This window comes from Monodelphis domestica, chromosome 2, assembly GCF_027887165.1.
Source record: "Monodelphis domestica isolate mMonDom1 chromosome 2, mMonDom1.pri, whole genome shotgun sequence".
Taxonomy (NCBI): domain Eukaryota; kingdom Metazoa; phylum Chordata; class Mammalia; order Didelphimorphia; family Didelphidae; genus Monodelphis; species Monodelphis domestica.
In genome coordinates this window covers 169,321,944-169,337,945 of record NC_077228.1, presented here as the reverse complement: position 1 = coordinate 169,337,945, position 16,002 = coordinate 169,321,944, and the positions used below count along the sequence as shown (strand labels likewise).

The 16,002-nt window shown below is 47.7% G+C and overlaps 1 protein-coding gene across 1 annotated transcript in view; it reads left to right on the top strand.

The window, feature by feature from the left end:
* NTRK1 (neurotrophic receptor tyrosine kinase 1) overlaps positions 1-15,379 on the top strand; it is a 37,813-nt gene extending 22,434 nt beyond the window's left edge. Inside the window, exons 7-17 of the mRNA XM_056814647.1 lie at positions 435-573; positions 1,463-1,789; positions 2,671-2,688; positions 2,901-2,956; positions 3,393-3,495; positions 4,311-4,454; positions 6,798-6,928; positions 7,097-7,269; positions 11,018-11,258; positions 12,341-12,499; positions 14,962-15,379. Coding sequence (XP_056670625.1) covers positions 435-573; positions 1,463-1,789; positions 2,671-2,688; positions 2,901-2,956; positions 3,393-3,495; positions 4,311-4,454; positions 6,798-6,928; positions 7,097-7,269; positions 11,018-11,258; positions 12,341-12,499; positions 14,962-15,147 — 1,677 coding nt within the window. The 3' untranslated portion in view covers positions 15,148-15,379. The remainder of the gene's footprint in view (positions 1-434; positions 574-1,462; positions 1,790-2,670; positions 2,689-2,900; positions 2,957-3,392; positions 3,496-4,310; positions 4,455-6,797; positions 6,929-7,096; positions 7,270-11,017; positions 11,259-12,340; positions 12,500-14,961) is intronic.
* The last annotated feature ends 623 nt before the right edge of the window (positions 15,380-16,002 follow it).

Below are 16,002 nucleotides of genomic sequence, written 5' to 3'. Positions count from 1 at the left end.
CAACTGAACATAAATACCAAAAGGGAAGTAAGAGGCATTTCACTGAATTCCATCGCTTCTCAAGGACTATTTCCTCTTTCATATCAGCTTTTTCTGCTTTGGGTAATGAAACTCCTTTCCATCCAAAACTAGAAGAGAGCACAAGAGTTGGCAGGTTTGGAGAGTATTTCCTATTCCCTTAAGGCTGCAGTGACCTTCCCCTCACCTGGGTCCCCAGAGTTGGGACAACTGCTGGATTTGGAGTCCAAAGACTTGGATTTGAAGCTACTTTGTGGCTTGGGGCAAATCACTTGCTCTCTTTAGGCCACTGTTTCCTCACCTGTAAAATAAAGAGGCTAAAGTCGAAGGGTTCGAGGTTCTGTTCCAGCTCTAGAGTTTATAAATCTTGACCTCTTCCAGAAGGCTCTCCCTGATCTGATCCCCCTCTCTCCTAGCCCCTGGAAACTGGGAATCTGTCATCCTTATGGTTGATTCTGGCTAATGTCTCCAGCGACCTCAATAGAAAGAATGTGATATGCTGGGCTGAGAATGATGTGGGCCGGGCCCAGCTCTCGGTGCAGGTCAACGTCTCCTGTGAGTCCTTGGGTTCCATGTTCCCCTGGGGGCAGGATCCCTCCATTTTCTCTAGGCCTGAACTGGGGGGAATGTGGAATAGGGAGTGGGAGGCATGGGGGGGTGGGGGGAACAGTGTCTACAGCTGCCCCACAGCTGTTCCACAAAGTCCCAGGAGAACTTGATACACAGAACAGCGTTTAGGGAACTGGGGGTGGGAATTTTCAAGGGCAAAGATCTGAATGAATGAGATAATTAGATTTTCTTAGTCCCATAGCCTGGTTTCTTTTCTCCTTGATACTTGGCTTTTTTATATTTACTATCCAATTGTTTTTAGGTTCTTGGCCTCACATCCCTTTTTTAAAAGTCTCCTTCCTTTAGAGTTTTTCTAGGCCCAGTGCCTGATTTTCCTAGGCTTGACTCCTACTTTTACCCCCCCCCCCAATTTCATTTTACTTTTTAAAATTAATTTATTTTTTCTTTAAATTTGATTTTCCAAAATTGTTACTTAAGATTTTTTTAGTCCAATTATCCAGTTTTACTAGACTCAAAGCCCAATGTTCCAAGGTCTTTTTATGAAATAATCTTATCCAGTTTCTTTCTAAAGTCTAACTTCTTATGTCTTAGGCCCAAAGTCTAACTTCCTTAGATCTTCAGTATAGTTTCTCACAGTCTAACTGGGTAAGAGCCCTGGATTTGGAGGCAGAGAACGTGGGTTAAAACCTCAGCCTTGCTGTTTAATAACTGCTACCTTGGGCAAGTCTCTGAATCTCCCTGAACTTCCTACTTTTTATTTGTCAAATGAGGAGTTTGTCTTGCATGATCTCTAAGAGCTCTTCTAGCTACGAATCCTCTGATTCAATGGCTCTCTCTTTGTTTTTTATTTTTCCCCTTCCTTCCTGGGCCACAGTTCCACCCAAAGTGCAGCTCCATCACCCAGTCTCCCAGCACCACTGGTGCATTCCTTTTTCTGTGGATGGGCAGCCACCTCCTACCCTCACCTGGCGCTTCAATGGATTCCTGCTCAATGAAACCAACTTCATCTTCACGGAGTTCCTGGAGCAGACAGCCAATGAGACTGTGAGGCATGGATGCCTACGACTTAACCAGCCCACCCATGTCAACAATGGCAACTATACTCTGGAGGTCTCCAACTCTGGGGGACGAGCCATTGACTCTGTGATGGCCTCCTTCATGGACAATCCTTTCCAGTTCAACCCTGAGGATCCCATCCCTGGTAGGTAGCCCTTCCAGAATCCATCATCCCAGTGACTCACACTTAGACTTGGGATATGACCAGGGAACGTAGTCTTTTGTGTGTATTGGCATGGCTTGCCCATTGGAGTAACTTCCCAAGACTGTCCAGTTTTCCTTCAGAGATTTACCCCTTCATCAAGGATGGAGTCAGGAAAGACCCTGTCCAATCCCTCTATTCTGTGACCTGTCCAGGGAAAGGAACCCAGAAATTCTGGCATCCCAACCTCATGTAATAAAAGATATAGAGACAAATGATCTAGTTCAAATTCCACTTCTCCTACTCTGAGTAATTTGTGGGCAAATCACTTCCCACCCCCCACCCCCCACTCCTTATCAGCATTAGTTTCCTTACTTATCAAATGAAGGGGTAGGACTAGATGACCTCTAAAACCCCTCCAGCTCTATTTCCCATGATTCATAATTCCTATCTTCTTCCTCACTGAGGACTCCTGCCTCTTCCCTCAGTCTTTCTTCAGTGTCTGGGTTCCTCATCCTCATTCTACCATAGTCTGTCACCACAACCTAGCTAGACCCCATTTATCTGGGATCCATGCATCTGAGCTCTGGGTTGTTGGGTTCTCCTCCTCTTCCTTCCACAGTAGCCCAACAGAGAAGAGAAATAGACCTTAGGGATCCTCTTCCATTCCCTGTCTTGTAATGCCACCATTCTCCACCACATCACTTACTAATGCTACTATTGTGACCCAGCTGGGAAATGGCCCATCCTCCCTATGTTCATCCTTCAGATTGGTGTCATCCCTCATTCCTTCCTTTCCTGTTGGGTGAGGGGACAGAGCTGGGGGACGAGAGTTCCACAACCCACTGACTCCTTCTCCCTTTCCCTTCTTTTCTCCCCTGCAGTTTCCTATTCCCCAGGAGGTAAGTATCACATCCCTATTTTCACTGAGTTAGTAGAGCACATTTGATCCTGCTCTTTGGCTGGGGGAGGATGGAGAGCTAATGAGAGCACTGCTTATAGGGTTCATTTGACCTCCTTTAGAAGCATGGGGAGCTCAGCCTGGGGATGGGAACAAGGGCTGAGGGGGAGGTATAGGGTCTATCACTGTCTACTCTTCTCTATCCTCACCCAGACACCAATAGCACCAATGGAGTCCCTGTGGAGAAGAAAGAAGACCAATCTTTTGGGGTAAGGAGGGAAACAAGAGTTAGAGTTAAGGGAAACTGGCTAAGACCTAGAGCACTGCTGTGTGGGTGAGGGAATTAGAGTCAAAGTCACTGACTGAAAGTGACAGACAAATTTATATGATCTCAGTGAATCCCCAAGTCCTTGCCCATGTCTCTGGTAATTCCTGTTGTGCCAATAAACTGCCTTTATGGAGGACTATACCCATCTCCATCAAAGCTATACCAATGGGGTTATTGGGAGAGAGAATATAACAAGATCTCCACATCTCCCCTGAAATAGAGAGGAGAAGGGAATAGAGGGCTTGGGTCTCATTGGGAGGGAAGAAAGTAGCCCAAGGCAAGGAGAGTCTGGAGAAATGAGTGATCATGAGAGCCACCATCTCCTTTCTCCTTGTAGCTCTGACCCATTTGTGTCCAACCATATCCTCCTCTACCAGGTCTCAGTGGCAGTGGGTCTAGCTGTTTTTGCCTGCCTCTTTCTCTCTGTCCTACTCATTCTTCTCAACAAATGTGGCCGGAGAAGCAAGTTCGGGATCAACCGTGAGCTAGAGGATGGGCTCAATGATGTTTCTCTTTCCCTTGTTGTCTTTCAGTGGATCTCCGTGTCTCTTTCTGTGTGTCTTACTGTCTCTGTGTTTCTCCATGATCTCTCTCAGTATCCCTTGCTCTTCTATATGTCCCTGTTTCTCATTGTATCTCTGTTTTCAACCCCCTCTGGGCCATTTGGTTAATTTTATTCCTTCATTCAGTTTCTCTTTATTTGTCTTTTAAGTGTCACTCACCATCTTGGTACCCCTCCATGCCCCTGTTTTTTGCGCTCTTGCTCTCTCTCTCTCTCTCTCTCTCTCTCTCTCTCTCTCTCTCTCCATTTCATTTTTCATCTTTGTTTCTGTCTCTCTTGATCCCCTGACTCTGCTGTATATGTGTATTCTGGGGGTTGGGAGGTGGTAGTGATGGGGGGTGGTATTAGCAGCAGCAGCCACTAATTTGCGGCTGGATCAGAGTCAAACACTAAGTGATTCTGGGAGACCTGGGGCCCTAAGGGAGGGAGGGGTGTCTGCAGTGCCCATAGGGGCCTGAGACTAATCAGGAGCTTAGCCAAGAGCAGCTACTAGTGCCCCACCCTCTGGGTCTCCTTTCTGGCTCTCGAGTGCCCCCCAAACCCTGGAGCCTCAAAACCAGTACAGATCAGGTGCATGTATTGGGGGACATGGGGTTCAATCTTTCCATTGCTGCCCTGACCTTTAAATGGCAACCATATCGGGGGAGGGTGTCTGGACACTGGGTACACAGAGGGGGAGATGGGAGATTGGGGCTTGGTGATTCTTCTGACTTGCCTATTCCCTGGCCCCCAGGTCCTGCAGCACTGGCCCCCGAGGAAGGTCTGGCCATGTCCTTACACTTCATGACTCTGGGAAACAGCTCCCTGTCTCCTGAGGGAAAGGGAGCTGGGCTACAGGGACACATCATTGAGAATCCACAATACTTCAGTGATGCTTGTAAGAGGGGATGGGGAAAGTGAGGCTTAGACTGGGGAAATGCTGGTGCTCCTCACTCCCTATGTTTAGCCTGGCTGCCACAGAGCCCCCCCTCCACCTAACTCCTACCTCTCTGCCCATCCACTGTGGTTAACCCCAGGCCAGAGGAATTCTGCCCCCAGGAGTCTGCTAGTCAATAATTTTGCAAAAAATATAATCTTGCCTCTCTTTGCTAAGGGCATGAGTGGCTGCCTCCAAGGGGAGACTTTTCTGTCCTTTCTGTACCCTCTCCTTATGGGTTCCTGACAAGTGGTCACTTGCCTCAGCTCTTGTCATCGGTCTGCTTCTAGTGGCTGGTGTGGGGACTTGAACGCAGGGATCAGAGGGATCAGAGTCCAAAAGGCATGCACTGGAGTCCTACCTTAGATAACTGGGTGATCCTGGGCAACCTCTCCAGTCCTTTGTTTCTTCCTTTGTAAAATGGGCATTAATAATAACAGATGCCTCACAGGGATCAGATGAGATAATGCATGAAAAGCATTTTGCAAAAGTGAAAGTGATCTATAAATGTTGGCAATTCTTGTTATTATTGTCTTTCAGTTATTTTTCATTCATGTCTTACTCTTTGTGACCCCAGTTGGGATTTTCTTGGCAAAGATACTGCAGTGGTTTGCCATTTCCTTCTCCATCTCATTTTACAGATGAGGAAACTGAGGCAAATAGGATTAAATGACCTGCCCAGGGTCACACAGCTAGGAAGTGCCTGAGGCCAGATTTGAACTCTTCTTCCTGACTTTTGACCCAGAGTTCTACCTGCTGTGCCACCTAGCTGCCTCAGTACAGGCCCTCATTTCTGCCTGAGTCTCCTAACAAGTCTCCCCCATCCCTTTCCTTCCTTTTGTCCATCCTTCATGGGACTGCCAGAATCATTTTTTCTGTTTGTTATTCTGGTCATATCACTCCTATGCTCAAAGACCTTAAATGACTCCCTTTATCCATCATGCCATTTAAACTCCTGATCTTACCATTCAAGACCTTCCAGAACCTAACACTGCCTTCCACTTCATAAACAAGTGCTCTTGCCAAACTTTATTGTTCTTTGCTTTTCACATTTTTGACATTCATGCTTTTGTTTCTCTCTATCTGGAATGCTTTTCCTCCCTCCTTGTCCCCTTCTCTCTCTCTTCAAAATCTGTAAAAACCCACCTCAGATGCTGTCTCCTGCAGGGAGCCTCCTCTGATGCCCCTGCCAGCAACAACCTTCTTCCCCCAGATTGAATACAACATTTTTCTTGACCTGTCTTCAGTGCTCTCCTTTATTATGAGACTGCCATGTCCTTGCTCTTCTCCTCCTCCTTCCAGTGTAGTAACTAAGAATGATAACATACTAGCTAATGTTGACATAGTGATATGTGCCAGGCACAATGCCAAATTTGATCCTCACAACCTTGGAAAGGAGCTACTATTGTTATCCCCATTTTATAGATGAGGAAATTGAGGCAAAGTGCTCTATCCATGGTACTACCTTGCTGCCAATCTCTTTCCAAAACAGAAGGAGGAATTCAGAAACCCCAGGATTCCTTTGTGCAATAGGAGCCCGGTCTCACCATCTTGTCTCCATTGCTCTCCTCTTGGTGTATCTATGGCAGGGGGAGAGAGGGGGTGACAGGGACCCAGTGCCATTGGTTTCTTTCATGTGGATCTCTGAGCACAGCCTGTCTGGGTTCCTGGTACAAAGCACCTCTGTCATTCCTGCCTCTGTAAATGTCTGGGTCTCCCTTGTCATGACCAGGCTGGGAGTGATCGGCATGGGAGCTTTGACCTAATCTCTTCTGACTCACTCCTCATCGGGCCCCTTGTTGACCCCCTGCTCCTGGGGCCTCCTCCTATTAATGTCCAATTTTGGGTGGACGCCCCATTGGCTTAGCCCAAGGCAGATCCGAATTCCCACCCTTCCTCGGCCATGGGTAACAGGGACTGTAGGTCTGAGGCACAAGAACTCAGCTTCCATCCTTCTGGCCCCCACAAAACTGCCCTGAGATCTTCCTCAGGCTGGACTGTTTTCCCAGTCCTACTCCTCACTCTTTCACTTCCAAACCTACAAAGGAAGTGTCCTCACCCCAAATGGCAGCTCTCCTTCCTCTCTCCCTGGGCCGGCACTCCCAGGCTGGCCGGGAAGCCCCAGAACCTCCCCAGCTCCTCTCAGGTGCCATATTACATGGACCTGTGCGGATGCCTCACCCCCTACCAGACGGTAGTCCCTCAAAAACAGGGCTTGTCCTTTTCTACGTTTCTGTATCTCCCCCCATCTTTTTAGACTCTGCACCTAGGAGGCACTCAATGCCTGTTGTGCTGTTTCCCCAGGTGTCCATCACATTAAACGCAGGGACATCGTGCTCAAATGGGAGCTGGGAGAAGGGGCCTTTGGCAAGGTCTTCCTGGCAGAGTGCCACAACTTGCTTCCAGAGCAGGACAAGATGCTTGTGGCTGTCAAGGTGAGCCCAGAGGGCAGCCTGGGTCCATGGGTGCCCTGGACAGCTTGGTTGTATAAGACGGGTTACATTTGGCTGGTCCAGCTGGTGGAGATGACCATGTGGGGTCTGGGGGTGGGCTCATGCCAGCTTGGACCTCCATGTCCACCCACCCTGTGCCACCCACACCAGGCCCTGAAGGAGGTGTCAGAGAGTGCCCGGCAAGACTTCCAGCGAGAGGCAGAGCTGCTGACGGTCCTGCAGCACCAGCATATCGTCCGCTTTTTTGGGGTCTGCACGGAGGGCCGCCCGCTGCTCATGGTCTTTGAATACATGAAGCATGGAGACCTGAACCGCTTTCTCAGGTGTTGCCCCCAGCCCTTATTTTTCCCCATTCATCTACAACTTCAACCCTTGGGATCCTTCCCCACCTTCTCCTCCACCCATCCTAAAATGGGCTCATTCATTCAGTACTGATTTCCCAGTGGGAGAGAGTACAAAAAAATACAAGATGTAGACCCTTTAGGAGTCTGTGACCTACTCAGGGAGGTGTCTTGCACACAGAGGAGTGTGAAGGGATCTGTGATGGGGGGTGGGATTCTTCATTCAGGAAGAAGGGTTTGCTTTGGTCCTCAAAGGATGGAGAGCATTTGCAGATACTTAGAGGAGGAGGGACTATGCATTTCACAAGGAAGAAGAGTTCAGAGGAGGGTTGGCAATTTCATGGGATCATAGTGCCTATGAAAGAGATTGCTGTCAGAGGGTGATAGACCTGGAGGACCAGGCCAGGCAATTTGGATTCTTCCTGGTTGGCCTTTCCCAAACCATCTTTAGAGAAACACTGGTGATCAAGATGACACGAGTAGGGTTCCTGGAGGAAATGTCACTTGTGATATCGTTCTTTGGTTGCTCCAGTCGTGTCTGACTCTTTGTGGTCCCATTTAGGGTTTTCTTGGCAAAGAAACACAAACAATTTGCCACTTCTTTCTCCAGCTCATTTTACAGATGAGGAAACTGAGGCAAACAAAGTAAAATGACTTGCTCAGGGTCACATAGATGGCAAGTCTCTAAGATCATATTTGAACTCAAGGAGAAGAGTCTTTCTAACTCCACATCCAACTCTGTCTACTGAGCCACCCAGTTGCCCAATGCTTGTGATACATTACCTTTAAATTATATTTACTATAAAATAATGAATGCATCAAAAAGGCCAAAGATATGGAGCATTTTGGGGATGTTGGGAGTGGTGAGAATAGCCTTAATTGCCTCTGTTTTGTTTTCACATTTTTTTACCTTTGTTCTAGGGGTATTCCCACATTCACTGCCACCAAACAGTGGTAGTTTCATTGATATTTTGTATGCTCAAAGTGTTCAAAGGCCATATTAGTTTGCTATACATTACAGTAAATGATGGGGAGTCACCAAGGGTTTCTGAGCAGAGGAATAACTTGATCCAAAAGATTATCCAAAGAATTATGCTGGCAGCTTTGTGAAGCTCTTTGCATATAGCCAGCACTGTATAAATGTCTGTTAGATTGGAGAGGGAAGACATTGGAAGTAAGGAGGCCAGTTAGAAGACTACTAGATAGTCTAGGAAATTAACAGCGAGTTCCTAGAGGGATTCTTAGCCATGTGAAGAGAGGACTGATAGGAGAGGCATTAGGAAAGCAGATTCAGTGGAGGATGATAGCTGATTCATCATGGGAGGTGAAAGATGAGGCAATGATAATGCCAAGGTTTTAAGCCTAGAAAGCTAGGAGGATTTTATTTAATTCAATTCAGCAAGGATTTATTAAGAATTTATTTAGTACAAGGGCAGCTAGGTGGCTTAGTGGATAGAGAGCCAGGCTTAGAGAAAGAAGTCTTGGGGTTCAAATGTCATCTCAAATACTTCCTAGCTATGTGACCCTGGACAAGTCACTTAACCCCAATTGCCTAGCCCTTACTACTCTTCTGCCTTAGAATCAACACAATATCAATTCTACAACAGAAGGTAAAGGGTTTTTTTTTAAAAGAATAATTTTCTGAGTACACATGCAGAGGGAACTATGCTAGAAGGAGGCAAGGGAAGGAGATAAAAAACATGAAGAAGCCATGGTCCCTGCCCTGGTGGAGCTTACAGTCCAATAGGAGAGTAGAATGATGATTATGATGATAACTAGCATTTGTTTACTAATTTAAGGTGTGCAAAGGGCTTTACATATGTCATCTCATTCGATGCATGCACAGAAAAGTATAATACCAAAGAACAACTAGAGAAGTATAAGGCAAAGTTTAAGGGGGTAGGTGATTAAGGAAGAAAGTGGTATCTGAATCGGATGTTAAAGGATGGGTAAGAATTCAACAGGAAAAGAAGAGAAAGGGCATTCTAGGCACAGAATAAAGCATGAGCAAAGGCATAGAGTGTCAAGAGTAAAATGTGCGTTTGGGGAATAGAGAGTTGTCTACTTTGGCTGGAGCACAGAGTTTGTAGAAGGGAGTGATAGGAGATACGCCAGAAAGTATGGTGGTGCCAGTTTGGGGAACGTCTTGGATGCAAAAGAGTCTGAACAGGACTCAAAAATCCAGATGATTTTTGAGTAGAGGGATTACATGACCACATTTTGGTAGGATAAAAACTGATCAGACAGCAATGAAAACTATAAATGTAGTAGAAGTGAAATAGAAGTGGAAAGATCTCTAAAGGAGGTTATTTTCCAAAAAGACTACAGCCATGTAAATAGAAAGAATAACAAAAGAAACTGGATGCTATGTGATTATAATGACCTAAGCTTGGTAATTTATCATTATAATGGCTGAGAGAATTGAGAAAATACATCTTCCTCCATTACAGGTGGGGAACTCTGTGCATGGAATTGGGCATATACTGTTTGACACAACTGACGTGCCTCCTTCCAATCCCCTTTATCTTTAAAATCTTTATTAGAAAGTACGATTCCTTGGGTAAGGTGGGGAGAGGATATATTTAGAAATGAAGGTGATGTAAAAACAAAAGGCATAAATGAAAAGATGTTGTTTTTTTTTCCATAAGAGGCTATTTTCATAGAGCAGCTAGTAGAAATGAAAACCCAGGTTAGTGAGGAGAATATATGGGTTAGACATGAGATATCTGGTGAAAGTGACTGGACCTGGTAACTGATGGGGTTTGAGAAGTTAGAGGAGAGGAAGCAGACAAAGATCACTGCCAAATTCTCAGCACGGGAGACCAGATGGACAGCACCTCCACGGTCATAAATTGTGAAGGAGGAAGGAGAAAGGAAAGACCATAGATTTGATTCAGGACATGTTGAGTTTGAATATCCAGGCGAAGAAAGATGGAAAAAGAAGCAGAAATAAAGAAGTGAGGAGAGGAGCAAGTTTGAGAGCATCCTGCAAATATGAATATTGAGTCTGATGTGAGTTTGAAGGGCACATCTTCCCTCATCTCCTATACCCTCCTCTTTTTTCTAGGTGAAGAGTGAACCCCATCTCTTCATCCCTCCCAATTCATATATCCCATCCTCAGTACCAGCCCATCCATTCAGACCATTTCAGTTTGGAACTTCTGTTCCATTTGTTGTTGTTGTTTTTTTTAATATATCCTCTCAAAACTGGTACTTTTTTTAGTCAGTACAGATTCTCCTAAGCCTTTATCTCCAAAAAATCTACCCTTTCCTCTCCCCTCCTCCAGGGATCTGTCTCTCATCTTTCTTCTAAGAACCACCCTTTTTCCTTCCACTCAGGCTTTATCTAAGCTTAAATTCAGTTGAAGGGTGGGCGTTGGAGAAAAGCTGGGTCCTTTCTATAGCCAGACACCTCCACAATCAGAGTATCTGCCCTCTCTCAAGTCCTAGTCCAAGGAACTCATTTGCCTGAGTATTTAGGCCCAAGAATCTATGGATTACTTTTTTCCTTTCCCTATGGCTGGAATTTCTGATTTCCCCTCACCTATTCCTGATCCTTTGCTCCTGTCCCTCCAAAGTCTAAGTGATTATATCTCTGTCAAGTTCCATTCTTTTTCTTCCACATGGAAGTCCTCCTGTCCATCTCCTTTTTTAGAACTAGGTCTCCTTTTCTGCCAGCTTGTGTCTTCTCCTTCCTCCTTGAACTCACTCTTTTCCCTCTCCCATCTAGATCTCATGGACCAGATGCCAAGATACTGGCCAATGGAGTGGGCACAGCTCCAGGGCCCCTAGGCCTGGGGCAGCTGCTGGCAGTGGCTGGCCAGGTGGCTGCTGGTATGGTCTACCTGGCTAGCCTGCACTTTGTGCATCGAGATCTAGCCACCCGAAACTGCCTGGTGGGCCAGGGACTTGTGGTAAAGATCGGAGACTTTGGCATGAGCCGAGACATCTACAGCACTGACTACTACCGAGTAAGAGTCCCGTGCCCACCTCTGGAGACTTGCTCCCTAAATACCCTCCAGCTTAGCCAGGTCCCCAGACTCAGGGATCCCAAACCCATCCCCACCCCCAATTCTGGCTATGCTAAACTCCCAAAGAAGGAAGCTGACTGTATGACCAGGGTCAAATAATTTCCCCTCTCTGGCTCCCAGTTTCCAGTCTGTGGAAGGAGTAGGATGCACTCGATGATTCTGAAGGTCACTTCCAGCTCAGACAGGCTGTATTCCAAGACCTCAAAGTCTTGCCTCTCAGGCCATAGAGGAGGAGGGTCATACTTGTGACCTCCTAGTGAAAAACTCTCCCTTGCCCCTTCCTAGAATAGCAGAACTGCAGGGTTCCTGGATCAGATGAAGGACTGTGAATGGGGGTGGGGGGCTGGAGGGGGAAGGATTGAAAGGGGAGAGAGCAAGACTGCTTCCCTGGACCTGATGAGGGAGCAGAGCAGCTGGGGAGAGACAGTATAGGGAAGAAGCATTTGTCTCTCTTCTCTCCATCCAGATGGAAGCTTTATCACTTTTTCCCTTTTAGCTCTGGCCTAGGGACCAGCATCTATATTTAATGATTAGGGATGGGGGGAGCAGTGAGGATCTTTGGGGCAGGGGAATCACTTAGTGCTTGGCGTCCCCCAGACTTTCCATGCCCCTCCTTGCCCATATACTCAGACACCCATTTAGATCTGGACCAGCCCTCTCTGACACTGGGGTGAAAATGTAATTTACTTCTAGAGTACTTTAACGTTTCCTAAGGGTTATCCTCATAACTCTTTGATATAGTCAGTGCCAAGAGCATCCCCATTTTGTAGATGAGGAAACCAAGTCTCAGAAATGTAGAATAACTTGCTCAAGCTAGGAAGTGGAAAATCTGGGATTTAAATCTTGGCTCCAAGGGATTCCCATTAAATCTCTTGAATCCCTCCATCATCCCAAGACTGGCCTCCCTCTGGCCCTAGGTTTCACAGGTGGGATCTCTCCCACCTGCTCCAAAGTAGTTCAGCTGATTTTGGGCCAGGAGGTCCTGAGGGAGGAGGCCCAAGTGTCTGGTGTTTTACCCATAGGTGGGGGGCCGCACGATGCTGCCTATCCGATGGATGCCACCGGAGAGCATCCTCTATCGGAAGTTTACCACGGAAAGTGACGTCTGGAGCTTCGGTGTCTTGCTCTGGGAGATCTTCACCTATGGCAAACAGCCCTGGTACCAGCTCTCCAACACTGAGGTAGCTGGGGTCCCGCTAGTTTCAGCCCCTCTTGGCTCCCTAGCTTAGTGCCCCTGCCCCCCAGCTCCCACTCCTCACTCCAGCCTTCTTCCTCTTCTCCCCGGGGCCAGCTCCAACCTCGCTCCTCTTCCACTCTGCATCTTTACCGCCTCCATCCTGGCCTCCTCTCTCTCCAGCTCCTATTGACTTCACCCTTATAATCAATCAACCATCAGATATGTATTAAGTACCTATTACGAACAGGCACCACGTGGGGCACTGGGGACATAAATACAAAGAGCTTCGCTCCAGAAACTTACATTTTAATAAGGGAGATGACAGCTACATAGAGTGATGTAGGCAGCATAACTCCAAAGTGATTAAACACAAGTTATATATAATGGAGATGCAGATATATTTTTATTTTATACATAGTAGTCAGATATAAGGTGGTTTGAGAGAATCAACACTAGCAGTTGGGATGATGAGGAAGAGCTTCGGGAAAAAGGATGTTGGAGTTGTACAGCTCACATCAATTAAAGGCAGTCCCAGGACACTCAGCTAACACTGTCTTTAGACCCCTGAGGGATAGCAATACAGTCAGCTGCTCAGCACAGCTCCCTAAGCCCTGGCATCAGCGCCGACCCTTAAGTCTGGGGGCCCATAAAGTCAGTTCATTGCCCTCCCCTTTCCCTCAGAGTCGAGAATACTCTGCTATTTGACTTCACCCTCTCAGACAGGCTTTTCTGTAGCTTAACCACTGTTCATCTTCTCATCAGTCATGCTTCATTCCCTTCCTTTCTTCAGGGAGGTGGGAAGGGGGGGTCCTAAAGAGCCTCCCTCACACTTTCCTGCTCCTCTGGCTATTGCTCTTCTTCTCTCTCCTCATTCCTCTCCTTCCCTACTCACCCCTTTTCTTCTCCCAGTCTGAGTCTCTGTGGCCCCTAAATCCAGGCTCTCCAAATGTTTTATAGACCATGGCTTCAATTCTCCTTCCAATTTGTAGAGACTCTGGGTAGACACTGAATGGAAGGAACCTGAGTTAGACCATCAGAAGGCAGTTCTGTCCAACATCCCCTTCCTGTTGGTTCCTCTCTCTTCTCCCCACCCCCACCCCTTTTCTTCTCCCAGTAACCCCCCCCAAATCCAGGCCATGGGCCTCCCTTAACAACCCCCCAAATGTTTTATAGACTCCAGCTTCAGTTCTTCCAATTTGTAGAGACTTGAGGCAGACACTGTATGGAAGGGACATGAGTTAGGTCATCAGAAGGGTAATTCTGCCCAACATCCGCTTCCTATTAGTTCCTCGCTCTTCTCCCCATCCCTACCCCTTTTCTTTTCCAACTGACCCCTAAATCCAAGTCTGGGAACTTTCTTAACAGTCCCCAAAATGCTTTATAGACAGTCCCCAGCTTTGGTTCTCCTTCCTGTTAATAGAGACAAGAAGGACTGAGGTTAGACCATCAGAAGGACTGTCCTGTCCAACGTCCCCCATGCCCAATGCTAGCCTGCCAGCTAGGCAAAGTGAGAAGGACCCAGGTGTCCAGCCCCCCAGCTCAGCTGCCTACCCTCCCCCACCTCCTGGCTCACAGCTGTCAGTTCCCATTTCTTCTCCTAATGCAGTTGGCTCCCTAGGGGCTGGGGAGGGCAGTGGGAGGGGGTTATAGATTTTAATTTTCTCAAGCACAGAGAGATGGAATGGAATTAGTCTCGGTTTCTCTATGTCTCTCTCCCCACCCGTACCCTGGTCTCCACACCCCCATTCTCTCTTGGGCTGTAACCCAAGGAGGCTCCTGCCCCCTCCTTGATCCTCCCTCCTCCCTCATCTCCATTCCTTTCTCTCCCTGGTCATGTACTCACTCGCCTGCCCTAATATACCCACTAGTCCATCTACAGTCATACTTCCATCATTCCTGCTGTTATTTCTTTTTTTTTTCCTGCTTCAATTTCAAATCATTTCCTTTTAGGGAAGGCAAATTCCCCACAGAAGGGGGAAAAGGGACACGGGAAGGGGATATTTCCCTCTCCTTCTCTTGTTCCAATATTTTGATATCTCCTGCCTTCTTTCCATAGTCCGACTGCCCTCCTTTTTGCTTCTTCTGGGGCCTAGGGCAGAGAGTCCATTAGGACAACGCAGACTGATGAGCTTCTCCCTCCCTTGCCCTTGGAAAGTCCATCCACGAGTCTTCCCTCGAGTTAGTCCATTGCTAGCTCTTTCTGTAGCTCCCCCTAATGGGTCACTAAAAATCTAATAAGATGGCCTGCAAACCCTCCCCTCACTCTCTGGCAGTACAACTCAGTCTGGCCTCTTGCTGCAACGTTGCTGTTTCATAGAATTTCAGAACTGGGAAAGACCTTAGAGACCACCCAGTCCTGGAGGGGACGGAGACCCTGAAGAAAGATTTGCCCCAAATCACGGGAAGGCAGCTGGGACGTCCTGCTTCTCTGTGCAGGTCTCTTCTTACAGCTCTTTCTTTCTCCAGGCAATCGAGTGTATCACTCAGGGCAGGGAACTGGAGAGGCCTCGGGCCTGTCCCCCCGAGGTGTATGCCATCATGAGGGGCTGTTGGCAGCGGGAGCCCCAGCAACGCCACAGCATCAAAGACATCCACGCTCGGCTCCAGGCCCTCATCAAGGCACCTCCTGTCTACCTGGATGTCCTGGGCTAGTCAGGCGTTGGACAGGCCCTGAGGATCAGGCCTAAAAAGCCTCTGGGGCTCCCAACCTTGCTCACTTTCCACCGCCACCCCTATTATTACCACCCGTGGGTGATCTCAAAGCATCTTTAACTCATCCTCAGCCCAGGAGCCTGTGAGGAGTTGGGGGAGGGGGGTGGGATGACGGGAAGAATTTGTATGCTACTTAAATGGCATAGTCGCTCAATATATTTATTGTCCCTTCTACTGTCTCTGTCTTGCCTTGGGGGTAGGGAGGGCAGAGGAAGGGATGGGGTGGGATGCCTGTGTTCTTGGCACAGGACCCTCCTTCCTTTGTGGGTGAATGGTTTTCCCTCTCTCCCATGATCACCTCAGCCCCCCTTTTCCCTTTGTCTGTTCCCACCCAAATCCAAGTTCTCACATCTCTCCTGTGTTGGAAGAAGCCACCTAAGGGTTTGGGGAGGGATTGGATCTCTGATATGGAGGGTCCTTCCTTTCACTAAAACCCAAGATTTCATGGAAGACAAGAGGCTGAGGAGAGCTTTAGATCTCTCCTGAAGAGGGACAGAGGTGAAGTTTCCCCAAGTCTCTGATCTCTTAAAGATTTGCCTTTAGCTTCAAGAAGAGCTGAGCCTGGCTGGGGAGTGGGATGGAAGGGATGGGAAGGACACTGGGGAATGGAAGTTGGATGCACCCCATGGATGGGCAAGTTCCTGGAAGAGGGGAAGGGCTTGTCCATAATGGGAGGAGGGGCACAGATCGTCTAAGTTCTGGCTTTGAGCCTCCAGGGAAGGGTAAATCAGTACTCTGAGGTCAGTAGCTGGAGTCAGGGGACTGAACAAGCTGAGTGTTCCTCTTCCCTCCTTA